This window comes from Dermatophagoides pteronyssinus, unplaced genomic scaffold, assembly GCF_027571235.1.
Source record: "Dermatophagoides pteronyssinus isolate colony J.1.1.1.1 unplaced genomic scaffold, Derpt_VIB-CSIC_2022.12 sq0008, whole genome shotgun sequence".
NCBI lineage: Eukaryota > Metazoa > Arthropoda > Arachnida > Sarcoptiformes > Pyroglyphidae > Dermatophagoides > Dermatophagoides pteronyssinus.
Genome location: NW_027461532.1, coordinates 2,272,565 through 2,291,951, shown reverse-complemented (window position 1 = coordinate 2,291,951; position 19,387 = coordinate 2,272,565). Strand labels below are relative to the sequence as shown.

The following is a 19,387-nucleotide window of genomic DNA, read 5'->3' as shown; positions in this document are numbered from 1 at the left end:
TTCCTCAAATTTTTATCTCGTTTCTCTCTCTCCTCGGTGTTGTTTGTTCTCTTCATTCAAAAATCAACAACAAAACGAAAAAAAATCTCTTTAATTTTTGAAATTAGTACGCATGCGCAATATGTAATTCAGTTTTATCATAATTTAATACCGCTAGCACTTGGAACAAAATATCTGGCGCGCTATTTTTTTTTTTCGTTTGTTTGTTTTCGTTGCGATAGTTCTGCACGAATCTTTTCTCTCTCTCGCATTATTCGCTTCTGGACTAACATTACACACACAGAAACTCTCCCTCCCTCAATTTACAAAGAAGAACATTGTATGATCACATCATCATCATCATCAGAAGCAGAAGAAGAAGAAGAGGAAAAAAAAGCTCAGTTTTCAAATCACATCAAAACCAAAACATAACACAAAACTATACCACCATTTCAAATAATAATCATCATCATTCAAACATCGTGTGTGTGTATATGTGTAAATGCAACAAATATCATTCCGTTACTGCAGTATAGTTTGGCGGATGGTTCATTCGCGCGCGTTATAAACATATCATCATCATCATCAACATCACAGAACGGCCATATAGCCAAATCGAAAACCAACAAACCACCATTCTTCAACTAAAAAAATTTTTTTGATTTTCATCAGTTCATTCAATGGTGATGATCATTACATTTGAAAGTTCTGTGCAGAAGTGATGATGATGAAAATGTTTTTTTAAAATAATATTTTCAATTTGATCAATTTTCATTTAAAAAAAAAAAATCATCATTCAATTCGACAGTGTCAAAACAACAACAAACAAACAACCAAACAGGCGTTGAATAACCAAAAGAACTGACCTGCGATATTTCAATTTTGTTTCTGTGTTTCGTTTCTGTGCTCTGTATGTGAAATTCTTTTTTTTTTGTTTCTTGTTTTTCGAAAGCAAAATTCTTTTTCGAATTTTCAACCAACACACTCTCCATCTCGCACACGCAAACACACTCATTTTGTCTTCCAATGTTTTTTTTTCTTCTTCACACATTCCATAATGATCTTTGCAAAGGAAAAATTCCATTTTCTAAACAAAAATTATTCCAGAAAAATTTTCTCAGCAACTTTTTTTCTCCAGAAAAAAACTTACTGAACAACAACAAATGATACAATGAAACATCCGAAACATCATCGATCGATGATAACATTTTTTCTTCTTTTCTTTCCATAAAAAACTCCCAGAAACATTCCAATGTGAATCAAAGAATTTTCGAAAAAAAATTGAACTAAAAAACTTTATTGAAATTAGTGCCTTGCGATGTGTGTTCATCATTTTCAACATTTTCCTTCCACATTCATTCATTCAACCCAACATATCATCATTTGTTGTCCAAATTCCGTTTGAATAATTTCTTCCTTTGGAATTTCATCATCAACTAGTGTGCCTTTTTTCAATCAATCAATCAATTGATTAATCAATTGCATTTGCTCATTACACACACATTCTTGTTTTTTGTGTTCTGTGTTTTTCTTTTCTGTCAACGTGCTTGATTGATGTGTAAAAAAATAAAATGATGTGTATGGTATTTGTGTAACCGATCCAACCAACAACAAACGAAATATTCATACATTCCATTCATTTTCTTTCAATATAATCATCATCAAAAAAAAATCTTCCATTTTGAAATTTGAATAAAGAAAACTTGTTGAATATTCCATTGGTGCGTGTTTTTTTTTTTTTTTGTTTTTTTGCTGTTTTTGTACATTTTCATTTCAATTTCAATTTGATTTTGTCCTTATATTTACTGTGTGTGTGGGTGTTTGAAATGTTTTGTAAATGAAAAATTTTCAAATTTCCAATCGAATTTGGTTTTCGAAAGAATTTCACAATTTTTCTCTTTTTCGATCTGTTTTTGTCCTTTTCACATAATGTATTACGGTTGTTTTTTTTTCTTTCGTTGCGTTTTGTTGTGATTCGGTTTGAACTTTTGAAAAATTATGCTGTCGTCGTCGTCGTCATTGATGTTTTTCAAAATCAAAAATTACGACAGCAACAATTTCAAATCGATTTTCGTTGTTTTGTTTCAAATTGCCCTAGATTTGAGAAAAAAAATTCCCAAAAATCCTGAAAGTTGACAAACGAAAATTACAAATTTTACAATCAAGGATTAAGGAATTTTTTCTTTTACAAGCAAAAACCAACATTTGTAGCTTAACGGTGCAAAATTTTTAATTAAAAAAAAACTTTTTATTCCAAAGTTTAATTATGGCGATAGGATTCTTGCTTCAAGGAGAAAAAGTTTTTCTTTTCTTTTCTTTCTTCTTTTAGATCTGTCATAGAGATATGGTTATTTTGATTATTATTAAGAGTACAAACAGTAAAAATATGAAAATGAAATTATTATCATCATCTAAATTCGATGACAACCACTAACCAGCACAGCACATAGTGAAAGAAGAATGACAAGAACGATTATCAATTTTTTTTTTAATAACGATAATTTTCTTGTAAGATGTGCTTTTATCCATAGGCATATTTTTCTTTTCTTTTCTTTTCTTCACTTTTAATAATTTTTTTATGATGATGATGGAATTATCATTTGGCAAAGTTCTTGAACCATAATCATTTTGATGATTATAATCATCATCAGCCATTATTATCAGCAGCAGCAGCAGTAAGCATTAACCATTGATAACGAATCGATCGTTTTTTTTTATTTTTATTATCAAAATTGAATGTGAAAATCCATATCACACACCCACGCATATAGGAAAAAAACAAACAAAAATTTCAATCATTTTGAATTTCATTTTCACACAAACAAAAATCACTGATAATGATTTTCTTGGTTGTTGATAACCATTGATTTGATATATCGACCAAAATGAAAAATTCTTAGTTGCTTTTTTTGTTCTGCTTCAAAGTTCTTCTTCTTCTTCGTTGTTTTTTAATACCAGAAAAAACGTTGTTCGATGATTGATTAATTTGATCGATGATTTGATTGAGTTTTGTGTTGTCGCCGTTTTAGTTTGGATTGAATTCGCCAACAACAACAAAATGATGACTCAAATTTCGAAACAAAAATATCTTTCATTCTCTCTCTCTCTCTTTGTGTGTGCGTTTTTTGCATTGGTTCTGAACTTTTTTTTTTGTTGAATTTTTTTGGTTTTTAATTTCTGCAAAAACATTCTTTCTCTCTTTCTCTCTCGCACTCAATTACATCATCATTGGTATCTTTTTTTCGTGTAAGGGAAAATTACTGTTTGCATTTGATATCTTTTTTTTCCTCTTCAAACATTACCTTCATTGTTAAATTCTTTGTGTTTTTTTTATTCACAATTTGGTGAAAACTTTTTTTATTTGTGGTGTTTTATTGGTGATGATTGGCCAAGAACACCAACCAAAAAATCAATATTTCAATAAGAATTAATAAAAATTGAGGAAGAAAAACGTTTATCGTTTACATAGCATCATTTTTATTTATTTTTTTCAACCTTATCATTTATTATGATCAGGTGAATTCAACATAGGTAAAATTTTTGTGTGTGTTGTATTCAACAGGTATGGTTAGTGATATTCTTTTTGTTTTTGGTTATTTTTTCTGATTGAAACGAAATGATTCGGTTTCATAGGAATCTCTTGTGTGTGTGCATGTTTTACCTGTGCTTGTATATGTGTGTGATTCATGATAATTTCAATAATAATTTCTACGGCAACAAAACCAAACTGAAATGAAATTGATAAAATATTTTTTTTTTTGTTTTGTTTTGGTTTTGGTTTATTGAGACACTTTGCAATAATCCGATGAGGATGATTATTTGGTTAAGTATTTTTTTTTGTTGCTTTTCCGATTGGTAAATATACCGAATTCAAATTTGTCCAAATCTAAATTCTTCATTTTCGAATTACACACGAAGAAATCATCATCATCAATTAGCATCAATGAAGAGAAAAAGAAAAAATTCCAAAGCAAACACACTTGCACACACACACTAATATATCTCAAGTTTCTCACACATAGTGAAATTTTCATAATGATTTTTCCAACAACAAGTTGCATTTTGTTCACTCTTTATTTTCTTCCATTTCTTCTTCCAATTTTCAAATTGTCATAAGCATCATTGTTATTTTGGTAAAAAAATTTTTTTTTATACATTTTTTTTTGTCACATTCACACACAATGATGATGATAATAAACGATTGATGTCGTCATTGAATTCAAGTGAAAAAATCATCCATATTTTTTTCCTCATTCTTTTTCTTTTTCTTTTTCTTCATTTGAAATCGATCGATTCTTTTTTTTCATTTTGTATGTATCTTTGTCTCTCTCTCTCGAGTTTTGTTTGTTCTCTTTTTTTTTGGCGAATGATGATGATGATGAAAAGATTCATAAATGATGAAAAAAATTGTTAAAAATGATGCGTTGTCCTCCTTATTTCAAATATTATATATGGTTCATATAAGAATGAATGAGGATGAATACATTACTGGAATACTGTGTGATCATGGTCACAGATATAGGTGGCGCTCATTTGGACCATTTTCGATGATTGTTGAGGGTTTTTTGGGGGGGTTAATTGGTGAAATTCTGATGAGAATTTTGTTTCGAAATGAATAAATTGGAAAAGTGTGCCGCATGGCATAATTCTTTTAATTGAATTTGTCACTTTCGTTGATTGTTTGATTGATTGATTGATGGCTAATATAATTGATTCCAAATAGAATTGAATTCTATAAATAATAATATTCTTTTTCCTGGAATGAATTGAATTTCCCTTCATTTTTCCTAATTTATTTCAATTAATTTTCTTTTCTCTTTTTTTTCTCATTTTTTGCAATAGATTTTTCGATCAACAGTGATATAATCAGCAGATTGTGTGGGTCCAATCTTTTATTCCAAAACAAAAACGAATCTTCCAAAATAATAATAATAACGAAAACGAAACACTCCAAAAATAAACAAACAAAAAAACGATTCCAAATGCATACATCGTCATTAAGTTTAACAACAACAGTAGCACCACAAATGGATACTTCATTGGAATCCAAATTTTCGGCTGCATTTGAGCAGCATATTTCCTGTTCAACAACAACAACAACAACTGGATTATTCAATAAAAATTCATTATGTAATGGTGGTGGTGGTATTGGTCAATCATCAATGCCAACAACTAATAAATCAAGACATTTACCATTAAATCAATCAACATCAAAATCAAACAATGATCAAAATAATAATAATGGTGAAAAAACTGTTAGTTTTCGTAAAGGAAATGATCTTGAATCATTTGAATCATTAAGTTCATTATTGGCTAATGGTTTATTTACTGATTTGGTTATATGTTGTCCGGGGAAAATGTTTAAATGTCATCGTGTTGTGATGGCAGCCGCATCACTTTATATACGTGATGCATTAAGTTCATTTTATAATAATAATAATGATATTATATCATTAGGTGGTTCTTCCGGTAATGGTAGTAATAATAGTAATAGTATAGGTGGTGGTGGCTGTAATAATTGTAATACAGTTATGATATTACCAACCGAAATAAAAATGACCGATATGGAAGCTATATTAAGATTTATTTATGATGGTCATGTTGATGTAAAAGTTGATTCAATTGAATCATTTTTACGTTCAGCACGTTTGCTCAATATAAAAGGTTTATCCAATGTTAATATTGTATTCAATAATAATGGTACGACAACAACAACAACAACAACCTCTTCAACAACAAAATCAACAAATGATGATTCTATTAGTGATAGTGGTATTGAAGTGATTTCTGGATTACCACCACCACCATCATCATCATCAATAACCGGAAAAAATAATGGATTTCCAATGAAAACAAATTCTGCAATAGCAGCGGCAGCTGCCGCTGCTGCAGCCGCTAATCTATTGAATGGTCATTCACCACCCCCATCACCACCACCACCATCAACAACAATGATGATGAATTCATCATTGGCATCATTGAAAGCAATGACCACACCGAATCAACATCATCATTCGAATCATCATCATAATGAAAATCGTAATAATAATCATCATCATCAACATAATCAATCATCATTATCGAATGGTGGTAGTAATCATAATCATCATAATCATCATTTAAATAAATTTTTAAATGGAATGGGCAATCATTTATTATTAAGTCAATATCGTAATAATTTAGTCGTACCATCAATTAATAATAATAAACAATTACAACAACATTTACATCATCAACAACAACTACAACGAGATCAATCGCAATCATTACGTAATCACGAATCAACGATATTAGGATCGACAACAACAACATCAACAGCAACAACAACACCACCAACAACTAATCAAATACCAGCTCATCAAAGTAGTACACCGAAAAGTATATATAATAATGGTCAAGCAGCAGCAGCAGCTGCTGCTGCATTTGCATTATTTAATAATAATATTGTTCCACCACCACCATCATCATCAATTAATAATCGTTTTGATTCATCATCATCCGGTATTGTTGGAATTGGTGGTGGTAGTAGACGTAAACAAAAATATCCAACCAATATACATTCAACACAACAAGCACAGGCTGCATTAGCATCATTTGCATTAGATCAAGTATTACCACCATTATATAATCAATATTTAAATATAAATTCTGAAGATGATGATGATGATGATGATGATATTGATGAAAATGATGATAATAATGATAAACGTTTAATTATAAAAGATGATAGTTCAAATGATTGCAATAGTAATATTGGTGATAATATGTCAACAACAAGTATTGATTCAAAACAACAACAACAATCATTACCATTTGGATCGATTGTACCATCATCATTTGCACCACAAATTCCATGTATGATTGAAGTTGAAGCTGATCCAACAATAATACCATCATTTTCTGATTATAATGATCAATCACCTTTATCATCATCATTACAACCACCACATCAACAACAACAATCAACAACAACATCACAATCAACATCATCATCACAACAAAAAAGAAGACGTACATTTAAACCACCATATTCAACAGGTAGTTCAACAACAAGTGGTGAACATCATAATAATAATAATAGTAATAAACGTATGAAATTACCGTATTCAAGAACGTCCGGTAATAATGTCAATAATAATAATAATAATAATGTTTCAGTTGCACTTAACAATAGTATTGATGTATCAATAAAACCATCATCACCATCGATGCATCATCATCATCATAATAATAATTCAAATCCACCAACATCACCGGCTACAACAGTGGACATTGTACCATCTTCATCATCGAAAAAACATCATAATAATAATAGTGTTCGTTCATCAAGTGTACCATCTAGTGAAAAATCTCAACAACAACAACAATTATTTTCAACATTTTCACCATCGATTAAAACAACACCACCAAATCAACATCATCATCATCCACAAGCATCATCACCATCATCATCAACATCATCTGCTTCAGCATCCGGCGGTGGCATTAGTGCTGCAGCAGCCGGTGGTAGTTGGGTAGGAAGTAAATGGAAATGTGACATTTGTAATAAATATTATGGTAATAAACAAACATTAAAAGAACATATGGATTATTTTCATTCAAATCGTGAAGAACAAATTTATATTTGTAATATTTGCAATAAAGAATATACATGGCGTAAATCATTAATGAAACATTATCGTGATATACATCAGATGCGTAATACACCAGCATTGGCCGAAATCAATAGACAATTAGCTGCATTAGCTAGTGCAAAAATGCGTACAGCAATGGCTAATATGCCGATGGGTGGATCAGGAACAGGAGGAACATCACCAGGAACACCTGGTTCAGCTGAAGCAGCAGCAGCATTACAATCATATGTATCGATTGCAAATTTTAATAATAATAATAATAATCGTAAATCATCAGGTCATCATCATTCATCATCAAAAGGTTCAAGTGATGCAACAAGTGAAAAATCAAATAAAAGTGAATCCGAAATGGATAATGATAATACAAATGATGCATTAGGTGTTAATGATGATATGGATGATTATGGTAATGATGATTTAGAAGAAATGGATGGATCAGTTACAACTGATGCTGATCTACCTGATGGTGATACAATGTCAGCAAATAATGATAATGAATCAATGATAATGAATAATCAATTAGAATCATCTTCATTAACAAATAATGATAATGATGATGATAATGGTGTTGATGATAATAATGATGATGATAATGATAATGAACAACAACATCATAATCCAAATCATAAAAACAATGATGAACAAATGAATAATAATAAATCTAATGGTGATTCATCATCACCACCACCTCCATCATCCAAAATGATCAATGATGAAAAAGATTCAACAACAACAACAACAACAAATTTGGAAAATCACAGTAGTCCTGCATCATCATCATCACATCATAGTGTTTGAAAAAAAAAACATTCGACCCAAATATAAATCCAAACCAAAATGAATCTCTTTTACTAATTATTATTTTGTTTCAATTCTGCATATATTCTAAATGATGATTGGTTTCTTTAATTCCATTTCAAATAACACACACACACTATTTACACACATCAAACATAAATAATTATTCCTGTATCATTCTACGGATTTCACTTTTATTTTTGTTTTTGTTTTTCCAAATGATAATGATATCCGTTTATAAATTTTTTGTGCATTCTTTTCTTTTCTGTCTCAAATATTTTATATATATAAACAGATAAAACATGAAACATCATCCACCTGAAAACACAACCAAACAAACAATTTTTTTGTTTCTATTTAATCTACACATTTTTTTGTTGTTGTTGTTGTTGTCCCCATTTGTTTCCATTTTCTACCCTTTTTATATGTCTGTGTGTGTGTGTGTTCGTACATTGATTAAGATCCATAAAGTTAGTTTCAAAAAGAAAAAAAAATGTTTCTTTTTTTTTGCTTTAATTTATTGTTTTTTGTTTCGAAGAAAAAGATTGGTAAAATTATCATTGATATCATCATATGAGATAAATGCGCATGTCATGATCGAATAATTTTTTTTCGTTTTCGTTTTGTTTTTGTTGACAACTTTTTTGTTTGTTTGTTTGTTTGTTTTTCCTGGAAAATTTCTCTAATATTCTTTTTTCCTTTTTTCTTATTTGATGTGTATTATTATTATGACCATATTTGGTCATAATAATTGATGATGATGGTGATGATGATGGAATTTTTTATAGAAAGTTCAATTTATATATGCATGTGTAGGTTTTGGTTAATTTCTTTTGAATTCTTTTGATTTGTTTGTTTTGTTTATTCCATTCTGTGAATCATTATTTTTTTGGAAACTTTCTTTCCACATAATCACCACCAACTTAACAACGAGAAAAAACAAAACCACTTTTTTTGTGTAATTTATGTCATTCCAATTTCATTTTTTTATATTTATTTTTCTGTTTTTTTTCTGTTGTTTTTTCAATTTTTTTCAACAACAACGAACAAAAAAAAATCGAAAGAATTATCAACCATATAACCGAACAAACCGAACAGAAAATGTCTTTCAAAAACATGGATAAGAAAATTTTCCCGAAAAAAATGACGAAAAACGGAAGAACAGAAAGAAAAAGAAAAAAAGAATTTCGATTCCCGGAAAAGTTTCCCTGCAAGAAATATCCAATTTTTTTTTGTGTTTTGATTTTGTTTCTTACGATTTTTTTTTTTTGCTGACTCCAAAATACCTCTATGATGTGGCTATTAAAAAAATTCTTGTCAATTATCATCATCATCTTTTAATCATTATTTTTGCATAACACACACACACACACACATTTGTTTAGAAAACATTGATTTATTAGTTTCCCACCGTTCAACACACACACACACACATAATAATGTAATATTTATACGAAACAATGTTGAAAGTTTTTGGAACATTGTGTGTAGCGTTTAAACATAGTCATCATCATCATCATTAATTTTTTTTTCTCATTTTTATACGATCCACACACACACACAACAATTTTTCATTTAAAAATCCATTTCATTCATTCATTCATCATTTTTTTTTTTGTATTTGAAAAAATTATATATAAAGTTACTACTGCAACCATATCACATCCGAATATACAATTTTTATATTTTTTAAATACCCTAACTATAGATGTGTTTGTACTTTTTTTTTCTTCTTCTGAATTTGGCGGTAAATATATATGAACACGAAGAAAAAGCATCAAGATATGTCCAATATGTGTTTCGTTTTTTTTTCTTTCTCTGTTTCCATTGATTATTATATTTCTCTCGTTTTTTGTTTTTTTTTATTATTAATATTGAAAACCTTCCATTGATGATGATCGAGAGAAAATTATTACTTTTTTTTTATTAATTATTATTATTATTATTATTATTGCTAATTATAAATAAAAATATTAATTATAATTTTCATTACAAAATCATTCATTCATTCATTTATTTTATTTTTATTTTTTTGTAAAAATTGAATGATTATTATCATATGTTATATTTTATATTCAGATATTTATATCCACAACACACACACACACCTGAATGTATGGCTTTTCAAAAACAAAAAACATTTCCGAAAATATTTCCAAAAATTATTTAAATAAATTAAATGAAGAAAAATGTTCCTGAAAACCTACATAAATTACATCACTTTTTTTTAAATCATTGAATAAAGTTTTTTCTTTTTCTTCTTCTAATTCTCTGTACAGAATCTGATAATTGTTCACGAAAGAAAAACAAACATTGTTCTTATTTTTTTTCATAATTATTATTATAATCAAAACAAGTCAAATTCTTGATTTATTATTCATCCATTTTTTTTATAAATAAATAAATATTTTTTATTAAAAAATTTGTAATTTTTTCTGTTGAAAAAAAGAAAGAAAAGATGAATCCAAGGCAACAGGTGTTGATTTCTTATATATAGGTCGCCATAATTATTGGGACAAACAGAGAAAAACAATTCAATAATGATGATGATGATGATGATGACAAATCCGTTAAATGATGATGGTGATGATCATTATTGATCAGCATTATTTTATTGAAAAGTATTTTTGGCCAACAACCATCATTCACATATAAACTAAGTATTTAGATAAATATGAAATTGCATTTTTCGTTCGTTCTTTCTTTCTGGTGGTAAAATAAATACAATGTACGGTTTTTTTCTTCTTCTTCATTTCATTTCTTCAACGGTAAGTTTGTTTGTTTGTTTGTTCAATGTGTGCACGGGGATCAATCGATCGAATTGAATTGAATTGAATTTTTGAAACATATTTCAATAACATTTAGCTAAAATGTCATCATCATCATTCTTGCTTAAAAGTTTTGAAAAGAAGAAAAAAAACATTTTCTTTCTTACTAAATTGATTAATGATGATCGATTTTTGTTGAAGAAAAAAAGACGAAGAAGAAGAAGAATTGAGGACAAACCAACCATATAATAATTCTATGATGATTATGATGTTCCTATATGGATGAGATATTTTTACCAAAAATTTCTCTTCAATCTTACTTACTTTTCACAATTTTTTCTTCTTTTTTGCTACTCTTTTTTTTCGGGCTATTTAATCTTTAAATTAATGACATTTATGACACCGATTTTTTTGTTTCGTTGCGTTGAGTTTCGAATCATCGATATATATCGGTAAAAAAAAGAGACAACGATGATGATGATGATGAAAGATTAACGATTGATGAACATACGAAGAAGAAGAATGAGAAGCTCTATGAATGATTATATATAATGAAGGTAAAGGATTGATGATATAACATGATCATCATCATCATCATGTTGATGATCATCACTTGAATGGATGAATGGTTTCACTTTGGATAGAGATTTTTTTTTTTTTTTGAAATTCATCCACCAACAATAATTTGTTCCATTTTGTCGGATTAATGATTAATCGCGCGGTACAAATTTTGCTGCTACAACAACAACTATCTGATCTATTCGAATTGAATTAAATCCAGAAAAGCAAAAACAAAAATGATAATGATGATTGAAAATACAGTCGAAATAGTAGCCATATAGAGTAACGGTTGGTTATTTAGTTTATTTAGTTTGTAAATAAATACTATGCTTTAGGTATAATAATAATCATCATCATTAAATGTTTTGATCATGTGATATTAATTTGATGAAAAATAATGATAAAAACAACAACAACAACAACAACTGAATCACCTGATCATCATTATCTTCGTCGTTTTTTTTTTTGGTTTTTAATGTAATTCGGATTATATCATAACGATTGATTGATTCGGATCGAACAAAAGAGATAGAGAGAGAGAGAGAGGGATTAACAATTGTTGTTTCACAAACTTATAATCAACTTTTAAACTGCACTAATAAATAGATGTTTCAACAGATTTTTTTGTTTTTGTTTTGAACGCGCAATTATTCTCTATTGCTTTCTGTTTTGGAATATAGAGTACAAAAAATTTGCTGAAAATAGAAATTCATTTTACAGAAATAACATTAAATAAATGTTTTTTATGATGATTAAGAAGAAGTAAGCAGAAGCAAAAAAAAAAAATCCAAATAGCTTGAAGGGGTTTTTTTCTACTGTAAATGGTTGTTTTCATCTTCTGGATATAATACCATTGATGATGATGATGATATACATTTGAAGCAAACAAATCACTAGGAAAATGACCTGAATGACCTGAACATTTCTATTTAAGTAAAAAAAAATTTGTTACAAACATTTCTTTTTTTTTCTGTAAAAAAAAGATACAAACTTTGATCACAGAAATGAAATGAAATAAATTTTTTTTTTTTGGTAAGAATGATGATAATCATCATTGTGAACCAATGGAAAAAAGAAACTGCACTCGAATATAAGGAAGAACAGTGAAAAAAAGCTTAGAGAGAGAGAGAGAGAGATGATAAAATGAATCTTATGATGTATACATGATCATTAATTGATTGTGTGTGTTTGTGCATGAGAACATCCAACGGTTTAACCAATAGGTCATCATCATCAATCCATCTTTGGATCAATAAATCATTAGAAAGTAGAAGATATTCGATAATGGTTTTAATGATGGATTCAGGAAATCAATCAATGATTTTTTTTGGAACAATGTTGTTGATTGAATTCTTTAAATGGATTTCTTTTTTTTTATCAAAAAAAAAAAAAATGTTTTTTTTTGTACGAAGTGTGAATGTACTATCGTGGATGGTTATCGAACATTCTTTTTTTTCGTTAGCATTTGATGATTATGTTTACGACATTTTTGTTTGGTGTTCATTATCATCATCAAATAACTAAATGTTTCAATCATTACAGACAAACATAATAAATATTATGATGATAATAATGTCCATGACAGATGTCCGTCATAGAAATTATTCATTTCTCTCTCTCACTCTCATCTGATTTCAAATTCATTGGATTCGTTTGAATGGAAATTCCACTGATACGAATTATGAATTTGAATTTGTGACATGTAATGTCATCATCGTCATCATCGACAAAGAAAAAAAAACAATTTCTCTCTCTCGCTCCCCAGATTTGGACAGAGACATGTCATTCAATTCGATTCCATTCAATTGTAAACATGATAATTCCTGATTGAAAACGAAAAAAATTGAAACTTCATATAAACATCAATGAAAAAAAAATAAAAACAAAAACAAAAGCGAATGAACGCTAACAGCAAAAAAGAAAGAAAGAAGGAAAAAACGAAATCCAGACAAATCAATTGATCGATCAATCAATCAATCAATGATCCGATTTTTTTTTTTTGATGTTAATTTGTTTTCCAAACAAATAGCAACAACGACCATGATGACAACAAAGATATGGCTGATTTTTATGAATCTTTTAATATTCGTTTATACTGGCCACATTACACCAAGAACAATCAGGTCAAAGTTCAATAAAATCATTCATTCATTCAGTCAATCAATCAATCAATCAATCAATCGATATGAATTTGTAAAAACAGAAAACAATTTCATAAATCAACTTAGGAATTAGAATTCTTCAACTTATTTCACTGAATAAAATGTGTGATAACTGTTCGTGTTGATTGCAAACTTCCTCAAAATATTTTTTTGCTAAAAGAATCGTTGAAAAAAGATTAATTTGCTATAGTGAAAGATTTTCAGATAGGAAAAAAACACTGACCATGATATAATTAATTGAATTTTTTTGGTTTAATACCTAAATTTGCTAATCATTTTCCCTGCCAATAATGATGATGATGGAATGTGAGATGAAGAGAGGAGAAAAATCCATCTTAATCACATGTTTGTCATCATTTGCATTTTTGTTTTTTTTTTCTTCACTGATCGGATTGGTTTAATTGAAAATTTATTAAAGTCAAGGGAAAAAATGTCATCCGAAATCAATGGGGAAAAAAATCCGATCTAAAAAAGTATTGGTCAAGTCATCGTTTCAATTAGTGAGAAAAAAAATGTAGAAAAATTCTTCATAAAAAAAATCTGAAGAAAATCCTGGATGATTCAACAGTTTTTTTCATCTTTACGAAAGAAAATATCGGCCAAAGATGATATCTTTACGTAAAAACCAAGTGAATAATGGTGAAACTGGAACTTTGGCTTTCAATCATCATTGGCTTACGAAAAAAGAAATAACAGCAGCTAATGATAAATTGATCCATCATGTGAATATTGTCACCTTATTTGTCTTCATTTTTTCTAAAGATTTTTCAACAACAACAACAAAAAACGATGATGATGATGATTACTTTATGATGAAAGTGATGATCGGTGTGTGTGTGTTTGAATATTTAACAACAAAAAAAAAAAGAAGAAGAAATATTTACATTAACTATCGATAACAATAGAGGCAACATGGACACAAACACACACGCCGATCATCATCAACATCTTCATTTATTGATGAAGCTGAATATTTTTTTCTCTGATTAAGATGATGATGATCATGATGATATTCGTATTCATTTTGCCATTTCATCATCTTAATCATCATCATCGATAGATAGATAACGGTTCATGAATGAATGAATTGAATTGAATGCATACGTAAACGAAAAAAATGAAAAAATAATGTCATCTTTATAAAACGATATTTTTATTTATTTACTCACAATATTTTTTTTGGTCCAATATCCATTCATTGTAAATATAGATATCATCATCAACAACAATTCAATGGATTTTCGTTTTTTTTTTTTTTTTTTTTGATGAACAAACATATTGGATGAAAAACGACAATCATCATGATGAATTGTAAATAAGAATGAATGAATGAATGAAAACAAATAAATGAAGAAACTGTAAAAAATAAAAAATCCATCAATATAAGTTTAAAGACAATTTGTTCTTGCTTATACTTATACTCAAATAAATACACAATCACAGTTTTTTTTGTTGTTGTTGATATTTTATAGTTGATACGAGGTTGATATTTGAAATTTTTAATATTTTTTTTTCTTCTTCTTCATTTCCCAATGACCTAAAATTTTTCATTATTATTATTATTGTTGTTGTTGATAAATATGAACAAAACAAAACAAAACAAAATAGTTTTAATATAGGAAATAATATTGGCTAAATATCATCACTATACATTTTTTTTTTTTGGATGGATTTCAGATTCGAATGCAAAAAACATTCGAATTCGAATGTGTTTATTATTTGTTTATTCATAAATGACGTTTTCCGTTGTTCTGTTTTGTTTTTCCTCTGATAATATTCTATTCTATAACCATTCTCTGAAAAAAAAAGATTTTTTTTTCATTTTTTTTTATTGAATAAAGAATGAACCTTAACCATAAAGGTCAACAGCATTCTTTCTTTTTTTTTATTACATCGGGTCAGAAATATCCATATCATCATCATCATCATCCATGAATATCCACTGTATGATCACATTGTTGTCAATGTTTTTCTTTAATGGATTCGATTACTAATGGAGCGAAGAACATTTTCTTTACCTTCGCACACTATTTTTACCATCGTCGTCGTCGTAGTCGTCGTTGTCATAACATCGAGTATAACACACACACACACACAAGAATTTCAAGATAACCATTTATTCTTGTGATTACCTTGTGATCACATTCTAAGTTGTTAGTGTTGGTGTGTGTGTGTTACTTATCATTTGATAAAAGAAACAACCAGCAACAAGTTTAAGCTTTAAGATCAAGTTCTTTTTTCACTGAAGAAAGAAAGAAAGAAATCATCCAGGTAAATTGAATCATAAACTTGAACTTTTCATATATAGCTTAAAGTTCATCCAAATTCAAGCAGTGTGTGTGTGTGTGTGTGTGCGAGTAAAGAATATATAACCACATAATCTATTCTCGAAAAAAAGAAGAAGTTGTGATGGTTCTTTGGAAATGGGATATTTATTCATGATGGCAGTAAAAAAAACTAAAATGAATTGCCATCATTGAACCAACTGATTTCTTCTCGGTGCATGCATCAAGTGTTTGTGTGTGTGGTTGAGTGCAATAATAGTGATAAGAAATTATTGAAAGAAATTTTTTTTTCTCTGGTTGAAAGGTCATTCGCCTTATTGGATATTCTCTATGGTGTGTTTGGTTTGGTTTGGTTGGATGGTTTGTTGGTCGTCGTCGTCGTCGTCTTTGGTATTTGATGATGATAATGATGATGATAGAATATAAAAAAAGTAAATGAAATGAACTATGGAATGATTTTTTTTTGGAAAGCAAACTATATAGCTGAATATTTTTTTGTTGTGTTTGGGTTACTTGTTATGTGATATTTGGTGATATTTGATAGGCAAGGAAAAAAGAAACGGGTTCTTTGGAAAAAATGAAAATAAAATTTGATGAATTTGAAGAATTTTTTTTATATCAAGGATTTTTTCTGAAATTCAGTTTAGAAGTGAAAAACATATGGTAAATGAATTTAAAGAATTTTTTCCTTTTTCAAATATCGATGATGACCGTTTTTTTTTGTTTGTTTCTGTTTTTACGAAAACACAACAAAGTCATAAAGATGTCAAAGTTATTATTATTATATGTGAATTTTGTATTTATTTTTTATATCACTGTTTGTCAACATTTTACACAGTGTTTCACAGTGAGGCTGGTTTGGATTCGGTTCGGATTTTAAAATTTTATTTCCAAAAAATAAATAAAAAAACTTGTTACTTTGTTCATAACAACAAGATTTTTGGTGGCGGGAAAAAACAAACAAACAAACAAATCCTTTCGATTTTGAAAAAGAGAAAATCAGATTATGATGATGATAATCGTCCGACAAAAAAAATATCGATTATATCGATATGCAAAAGTAATGTTTTTTTTTTCATTTGTTAAAAGAGAAACAAATGAATGAATTAATCGATTTGGGGATTCTCACCACATCATTATGAATATTTCTTCGACTATTACCGTTATTGTTTTTTTTTTTCATTTCATTTCATTTTCATCCCACTTGATTTTTTTGTTTTGTTTTGCAAAACTTACTTTTGATGATGATGATGATCTATTGTGTACTTCTGTTTTCTCTCGATTCATTCATTCGTTGATCATAATCATCATTGATGTGACAATCTGATGATTCAAACAGTTTCATTCGTCAAATGAATCTCTCTCTTTTTGTTTTGAAAAACTATTTCGACCTTAATAGTTTTTTTGGATGTCAAATGTTTTCCTTGTATCTATTTATGGTATCCGAAAAATATTCAAAAACGAAAAAAAACTACTATTTCGATCGATTCGAACGTTTTATCCATCGACTATTTACACTTTTTTGTTGTTGAAATTCTTGATGAAACAAAGAAAATGACTAATGAAATGAAAATTAAACAAAAAATTCTTTTGTTTTCAAAGTCAGGTTTTAATTGCTTTCAGAATGAATAATATATATGCATGCAACAATATTCTGACAACCAAACAAACAAGAAGAAGAAAAAAAAAACTTTATGTGATTATAAATTGAACGAATACAATATATTTTTTTTCAAGTAAAATGAATTGCATGAATGCTCATTGAATAATAATGATAATGATAATACCTATTCATCATCAACAAATATGATGATAATATACATAAAATACGTTAATCATAATGATAATTCTAAGCTAAATATAGCCAAAAAAAAAAAGCAATTGATGATGATGAGGTCAGGTAAGCTTCACTTCATATGTTTAATAATAGTAATGAATGTTCTTTACTTATGGTTAGCATTATCGTCGTCGTCGTCATCATGATGATGATGATGATGATTGTAGAACTGAATCTAAACTGAACGGCATACCTAATGATGATGATGATCATCATGACTTATTCCATCAGGTAAGAAGAAAACAAAGTATACTAAAAATAAATAAGAATCATTACAGGTTTTTTTTTGGTTGGAAACAAACAGATTCGTATAAATAAAACGAATGAATGAATGAATGAAGAATCGTCAAAAGAAACGAATCCTGTTTTGTTTTTTCCATTCAGCAACGACAATTGAAGTAGGCAAAGAAGAAGAGGAAAAAAAGATAATTGGTTATATCCCAATCCTATTCATCCATTCCATCCATTCCAAACACAAATAACCAACCAACCACCATCACCAAACATTCTGCCTTTTAAAAAAATCTTCTGCTTCTTGGTTTGTAGAATATAGCAAAAAAAGAATGAATAACGTTTCTTTTTCTCTTTTGTTGTTGTTGTTGTTGATGTTCTCAGTAGAAATACGTCAATGATGGATGAAAATTATTATCATCATCATCATCATCATCGTGCCACTGTCATTATCTTTTATTTGTCGATTTATGATATGGCCATTTATATAATGATTCTTATATGGATTCAAACTTACATACATTTTGACATTATTATTATGTTCATCAATGTTCTGATCATTAATCAAGACAACAAAATGTATTCATTATATGGCAATTTTACAGCAAAGAATAATTTGAAGTGAAGAGAAAAAAGATGATGATGATGAACAATTCTGTGATGTTTGATGCGGAAAAAAAATGAATTTGATAAATTAAACAAGTAATTTGATCTAATGTTGACATTAGATTTTCTTTGGATTTTTATTATCTAATCTCATTCATCTTGACTTATTGATTTCATTTTTTTATTTTCAGAAGAAGAAGAAAAAAAATCATGGCATTCCCGAACCAATTTGACGACTCATTGATGATGTTGACAAATACAAATATTTCCCCTTTTCTGTTCTTCATAAAGATTTTACCTGATTGCTATCTAACATTATGATCATCATCGTTATCGGTTTGTTTTTTGTTGAAAAGAATTCTTGAATTTTTTTTTTTAAATCAACCGGGAAATTTTTTTCCAAAAAACAAAAAACAAAAATCTATCAAGTTTACCTTTTTGTTTTACAAAAATTCAAAAATAAACACAAAGTATGTAAAACAGAGTTACTAAAGAAGAAAAAAAAGATTGTAATTTTGTAATTTAC

At 28.4% G+C, this 19,387-nt stretch overlaps 1 protein-coding gene and 2 long non-coding RNA genes across 4 annotated transcripts; 2 read left to right on the top strand and 1 right to left on the bottom strand.

Moving 5' to 3' along the window:
• The first annotated feature begins 253 nt into the window (after window positions 1-253).
• On the top strand, window positions 254-8,485 carry LOC113794554 (uncharacterized). 2 transcript variants are annotated; one of them, XM_027344666.2, is made up of 2 exons: window positions 254-889; window positions 4,822-8,485. In XM_027344666.2, the coding sequence occupies exon 2, from the start codon at window positions 4,962-4,964 to the stop codon at window positions 8,409-8,411; it is 3,450 nt and encodes a 1,149-aa protein (XP_027200467.2). In that variant the 5' UTR covers window positions 254-889; window positions 4,822-4,961; the 3' UTR covers window positions 8,412-8,485. The 2 variants fall into 2 exon arrangements, with proteins under 2 accessions (XP_027200467.2, XP_027200466.2); XM_027344665.2 differs by having other exon boundaries at window positions 254-1,700.
• A 4,688-nt stretch (window positions 8,486-13,173) lies between these two features.
• LOC142645261 (uncharacterized) lies at window positions 13,174-15,358 on the bottom strand. Its single transcript, XR_012846411.1, has 3 exons — window positions 15,318-15,358; window positions 15,072-15,258; window positions 13,174-14,941 (listed from the first exon to the last, which is right to left on the bottom strand). It is a non-coding gene; the product is annotated as an uncharacterized LOC142645261 (long non-coding RNA).
• Window positions 15,359-18,064: 2,706 nt separating this feature from the next.
• LOC142645262 (uncharacterized) lies at window positions 18,065-19,240 on the top strand. The gene is made up of 5 exons (XR_012846412.1): window positions 18,065-18,087; window positions 18,145-18,255; window positions 18,303-18,562; window positions 18,640-18,957; window positions 19,053-19,240. It is a non-coding gene; the product is annotated as an uncharacterized LOC142645262 (long non-coding RNA).
• The last annotated feature ends 147 nt before the right edge of the window (window positions 19,241-19,387 follow it).

What these genes read in the sequence shown, in the direction of transcription:
- LOC113794554 (XM_027344666.2), top strand. Translation starts at nt 4,962, where the DNA reads ATGCATACATCGTCATTAAGTTTAACAACAACAGTAGCACCACAAATG.